General features: G+C 40.5%; 1 protein-coding gene across 4 annotated transcripts in view; it reads left to right on the plus strand.

Annotated features, from left to right (window-relative positions):
- The window catches only part of si:ch211-250n8.1, a 73,899-nt gene extending 69,103 nt beyond the window's left edge, over positions 1-4,796 (plus strand). For all 4 annotated transcript variants that reach the window (XM_043714291.1, XM_043714293.1, XM_043714292.1 and 1 more), the window contains one exon: positions 564-4,796. In XM_043714291.1, the coding sequence (XP_043570226.1) occupies positions 564-598 (35 nt within the window). In that variant the 3' untranslated portion in view covers positions 599-4,796. The remainder of the gene's footprint in view (positions 1-563) is intronic.
- Positions 4,797-6,177: the final 1,381 nt, after the last annotated feature.

Genomic DNA, 6,177 nt, shown 5'->3' on the forward strand with positions numbered 1-6,177 from the left:
CCCCTCCTCCCCCCATTCCCGATGAAGGGCTCTTGCGTAAAATGTCAATTTTCCTGCTCAGATGCTGCCTGACCTGCTATGCTTTTCCAGCACTACACTCTTGACTCTAATCTGCAGTCCTCACTTTCGCCAAGTCCTCCAATCAGCCTGCAAGCATGAACCAGAGCGCCTATCCTTTAACTTTTGTCTTGTTGACGTTGGCACCTTGTCCTTTGTCTCCTGCATTGTTCCAGTCAATATCATGCAGTAGCAGCTCATCTTTCAGTCGAGTATTTTACAGCCTTCCATACTTAACATAGAGTTCAACGATTCCAGATCATAAACTTTGACCTCAAAATTGTTGGCTTTTCTCCCTTGTATTTTTTTTTTATTTTTCTTGCAGCCAGCAGCTCAATAGGCACACCTTTTGTTTCTTGCCTGTCTCCATTCCCTTTGAATAAAAACACAGCCCAATGATCCCTCCTTTGGATCTTACTCCTAAGGAGGTTTCTGGGAAGAAGTTAATTGCATATCAATAGACTTGGCCTTTCCTTGATTAAAATCCTGACCTTCTGATCTTTCAGCTGCAGGATTCCGACATACTGAGTGGTTCGTGTGACACCGTAATGGAGGTGGTCAGCTGACTTTGTCACCTTGTTGTATAGTTAACTCGTCTGATTGGGTATTTATGCTGCAAAGACTGTCCGGAAATGCTGTGGTAAGACAGACTCCTCAAAATCAACACTGAACATCACCAACAAAGGCTGCATCTGACACGGAGGACCCACTAATGGGCAGCAAGTGTGAATATGAGAGAGAGAGAGAAGGGTAGGACTCAGGAGGGTCTCTACATATTCCTAAATACAATGGAGCCATTACTGCTGATGTGACGGGATCCTCTGAGTAAGGAGAAATAACTGCAGATTTGAAACACAAAGCAGAAGGTTATTGAAACTGTTTGTTGCAGCCAGTGGAGTACATGCATTGAAATTACTGGGACATCGTTCTCTTTCTCTACCTCAGGATAGTGGCTAGGAAATAAATTTGCACTATTCCCATCTCCACTCTTACTGCCAAGATCACCTATTCTATTTGCACTGTCATGTGATGTTCTTAATCTGTCTCCTCATTGGACCAATAACACATGTAGCTGCCAGTAGTGCCTCCAATTGTAACACAATATGGTCTGCCATCTGATGCCCCTTGTGGCAGAGTCTGTGGTATTTGGTTTTTAGTCACATTTTACTTGGGAACAGTATAAAAACTTCACATACCAACTGCAACAGGCTGCACATTTACAGGTAGGATGTGGGGCCCAGTTCTGATGTTTCACTGCTTGAGTGGAGGTTAGTTATAATGTTTTATCGTTTTTGGGGGTGGACTTTGAAGAGTACTTAGAATGTTTCACCATTTTTTTTTGGAGGGTGGGGGTGTGACATAAAACAATGTTCGGGGGCAGCATGGGGATTATAAGGAAAAGTAGTGTTTCATGCCCCTGTATCGAAACGTGAGTGGGCCTCTCCAAAGTGAAGAAAATGTGGTGATGATGCACAAAAATAGCCTGCATTCCCTGCACCTTTCTTCAGCGCATAGGGACTAAATGGCAACAGCTGAACCCATGAAGCAAATTAACGTAGAAAGTAATCAAGGTGCAGTGGTGGAGCCTTATCCCTGGATTAGGATAAAGTCAGAAGTCAAATAAACCTGTTGGTTTTAGTCCAACAGGTTTATTTGAAACCACACAAGCTTTCAGAGTGCTGCAGCAAGAGGCAGCTAACAAAGCGGCTGCATTCTGAAAGCTTGTGTGATTTCAAATAAACCTGTTGAACTATAACCTGGTGTCGTGTGACTTCTGAGGTGTTTCACCCCAGTCCAACACTGGCACTTTCACACCCTGGAATAGGAGGTCTGGGTTCAAGTCCCACATGCTCTACAGGTGTGTGATAGCAGTTGAGTAGGAAATTACATTATATTTTTAAAATGTAATCAAGGGGCTCTCTTGTGGTACAGCTGCACATAGGCAAAAGCCCTTCATCAGGAATCCCTGAAACGTCAATTTTCCTGCTCCTCGGATGCTGCCTGAACTGCTGTGCTTTTCCAGTAACACTCTAATCTCATCAGGATAGCTTGCTTGAGTGTAGGAGGTCACAGGATGTGATCTAATTGAAATGTTTAAGATGATTAAAGAATTTTATATGGTAACTTTAAAAACAACTCCTTATGGTGAAGGAATTCAAAATAAGGAAATGTAATCTAAAATCAGAGCCAGGTCATTTAGAGCTGATATCAAGAAGCACTTATTGATACAAAGGGAAATCTGGAACACTCCTTTTTTAAAATAAAAAGCTACTGAGACTGAGGATCAATTTAAAATTTCAGAACTAAAATTGATAGATCTTGTTGGGCAATGTGCTACGGAAACAAAGGCAGATAAATGGATTTGGACACATTTGAGGTTCCTGGCTGAGAGAGAGGTTCTTGGGATTTAGAACCAGCTACAGACAAACAATTGGCTGTTTTTATTAACAATTACCTTTTTTTTCTGCTTCTTATTGCACTATCACCTCCAGCTACAAGTGAACAACAACAAACTGCTATTTCAAAAAGCTGTGTTTGTGACCAATGTCACCACTAGGTGGAACACTACATACACAGTGTCACATCCCAGTGTTGCTGTGGCTGGTGTAGAAAGCTACTGCAGGGAGGGCCTCATTTGGAATATTCTCAGTGATCTCACTTGCCTTAATGGAGTGTCTAGATTGAAAACTTGGCGCACCCTGGGAATATTGAAATAAATAATTGATTTTTAGTTTGAGTAAATGTCAAATCTTATGGCACCAGCTGTAAAATGTACCATACAATATCAGAAAAGGCCACCTTTGATTGTTGTAACTTGTATGTCGGTATTTGTGGTGTCTGTGGTACACTTAAAGAAGCAGGATTTAATCTGTCACCGAGGTTGCTTGTGCATGCTCATGAAACGGCACAGTCACAGATGGGACATCTCAAGTGGGAAAACACACTCCAATTCCAAAGTAACATTCTCCCCGTGTCTGCATGGGTTTCCTCTGGGTGCTGCAGTGTCTTCCCACAGTCCAAAGATGTGCAGACTAGGTGGATTAGCCACAGGAAATGCAGGTTTGCAGGGATAGATTAGGAGGTAGGTCTGGATTGAATGCTCTTCAGAGTGTCTGTGTGGACTCGATGACTCAAATGACTGTAGGGATTCTATAATTCAATTATTCTCTAGGGATTCTATGATTCTAAGACTACAGGACAGATCCTGTCATGATCTGATTGAATGATGGATAGGGACAAAGGGCTGATATTCTGTTCTTGATTAGGGTTTGTGCATGATGATAAAAGGATCATGCTCAGCTGTGATGCATTATGTGGTTAAATAGTAAGTCTTCTGTACATTTCTGTTTGTAACACAGGCTTGGGTGTAATTGCAGACAGCAGTCATTGACTGTGAAACTGCCTTCTACTATGTGTTTGCACATGGGTGTGAAGGGGAGAAAATTGGCACTGAGCCATGTTACTCCATCCATGCTAGCTTGCAATGCAGTTCTTTTGAATGTCAATGAACAAATTTCCCTTCTGTCTGTAAAGGCTGAGGAGGTGGTGCGGCAAAGATCATTTCGTGCAATAAATATGTTTATTTATGTGCTTCTCTGGGTAAGGGAAAGTAAGAGAATTCAAAAGAAAATTAAGTAATTAACAGAAGAGAAAAAACTTCGAAAGTTTACAGGGAAAGGTGGGGAAGTAGGACTAGGTGAGTTGGTGTTAGAAAGAGGTAACACACGAGACAAGTTGAATGAGGTTATTTGTTGTAACAGTTTTATAATTCTAAGTATGAAGACTTTGGGTATTGCATTATGTACAGTTATGTATTGTAATTGTAGGCAGCCATCCTTCAATAAATGATGGAGAAAGGAAAAAATGTGTTGTATTTAATAATATCTTGTATTCATGATCCCATACACAACCTCAGCAGCAATGCATTGTGCAGCCATTGATACACTTTTTTAAAGAGTCATCATTGTCATAGTGCGTTCAAGACAAGAAAGTGTGTCACAGCAATGCTCCCACAGGCAACAAGAAGATAAAGTGCTTTAGTCATGTTAGTTATGGGATAAATATAGGCCAAGACACCACAATAACACACTGATCTTTGAAACTATATCACGGAACCTTTTGCATCAATCTGGGAAGGTAGACAGGGCTTCAGTTTAACACTGGCTTGTCCAGCTTACTGCATGGGATCAGAATCTGGCCCACCCTGGATGTTTATCCATGTTGTGAACTCATTGTTTAAAAGGCGTGTCACCAAAAGTGACTGACAAATCCAGAGGGCACTGCTTCTCCAATCATAGGCTGTTTCTCTCCCTGTTTGGTGCTGATAGGCTTGCTAATAGCAGCAGCAAAAACAGAAACCGTTTGCTTAACGTCTATCAATTGGGAAATGTTGGAATACGTTAAAAGGGATGTAAAAGGACATTTAGAAATACATAACATGACCGAGCAGAGCCAGCATGGCTTCATGAAGGGGAAATCATGTCTGAAAAATTGCTTCGAGTTCTTAAAGGAAGTAAACAATCAGGATAAATAAAGGGGAAACAAATATTTGAATTTCCATAAAACAATAAGGTAATGCACACAAGGCTATTTAATAAGATAACCCATGGCATTGAAGGTAGTGCATTAGCACAGATAGAAGATTGACTAACTAAAGAGAGTTTGAATAAAGGAAACATGTTCAGGGTGGCAACCTGTAACTAGTGGAGTGCCACAGGAATCGGTGCTGGGGCCACAATTATTTATAAAATGTATTTTATGATTTGGATGAGAAAAGTAAATGTGGTATAGCGAAGTTTATGGATGACACAAAATAAAGTGGGAAGGTAAATGGTGAAGATGACAAAAATAGTCTGCAGAGGGATATAGCGGATAAATGAGTGAGCAAAACCTTGGTGCATGGGATATAATGTGGGAAAAGGTGAGGGTAAAATCTTTTAGCAGAAAAAAAAGAGCTGAATATCATTTAAATTGGGAGAGCTCACAGAAAACTGCAGCACAGAATAATTTGGAGGTCCTTGTGCATGAAACACAAATGTTCAGCATATCCAAGTTCAGCAGGTAATGTGGAAGACTCTGAAGAGTCATTTAGAGTCAAACATTGGCTTGCTCTCTCTCCACCAATGCTGCCTGACCTACTGTAATTTCCAGCATTTATTTTTGTTCTTAGTTCAAATCCTTCTCCACAGCTTTACTCAATCTCCTGCAACAGATTAGTGACAGTACTATTGAGACACAGCAGATTTGAATGAGTTCCTCATGCCTCAGAATTGGTCTCACTAACATGAAGTGATACTCCTGCACCATTTCACCAGCCAGACATTACCTTTTTAATCCTCCTATTCCTATATTCACTAGAATGTGGCACTAAGTCACTGTTAACTTGCCTTCCCTGCCCTGGTTACTTAAATTCCTGACGCAGGACCATAAACCTTTTCTCCTTCCTGTTTTATTAGTACTTAGGAGGCGCATAGCTTCTGACTATTCCTTCTTCAAAAGCCATATACCTTGGATACTTGTTCCCACAATACAAAAACGCCTGGAGATGTAAGATAATGTGGTAGTACTGACATCAACACCTATTAATGTTCACTGTTGTTAATCATTTGAAACTGACTGCCTTTTCTGGAGTCTACAGCACAATGCAGAAATCCAAAGGATGCTGCTGAGGGATCCTATACTTGCCCATTCTTCTCTGTTTTAGGTATCTGTACAATCCTAAACCCATAATCCACAAAAACATTGCGCTGACAAGAATTTTTCATTTTAATGCTGCAATATTACTTCTATAACGTGTGACTATTTCAGGCATTTTTGATGTATAACAGTGTCCTGTATTTTGATGACTGATGCAGGCTCTTTGACTCTGGAATTTTATTTTGTGTGAAATATCAGATGTTTCCATTATGACAAAAAGAATCAAATTTTTGAAAAATGTAACAAAACAATTGCCATGATACTTGTTCAAATAGATTTTCTATGAAGATTTTGAAATGGCAATCAGCATTATTACAGGAAAGCTCAAGCAGGTATGACAAGCACTCGATGGCTGGATATGGTGGATCATGTACTTAACCAGCCAACTCTGCAGTACATGACTGATTATAATTCAGACTTGTA

Source organism: Chiloscyllium plagiosum, chromosome 24 (genome assembly GCF_004010195.1).
Source record: "Chiloscyllium plagiosum isolate BGI_BamShark_2017 chromosome 24, ASM401019v2, whole genome shotgun sequence".
Taxonomy (NCBI): Eukaryota; Metazoa; Chordata; class Chondrichthyes; order Orectolobiformes; family Hemiscylliidae; genus Chiloscyllium; species Chiloscyllium plagiosum.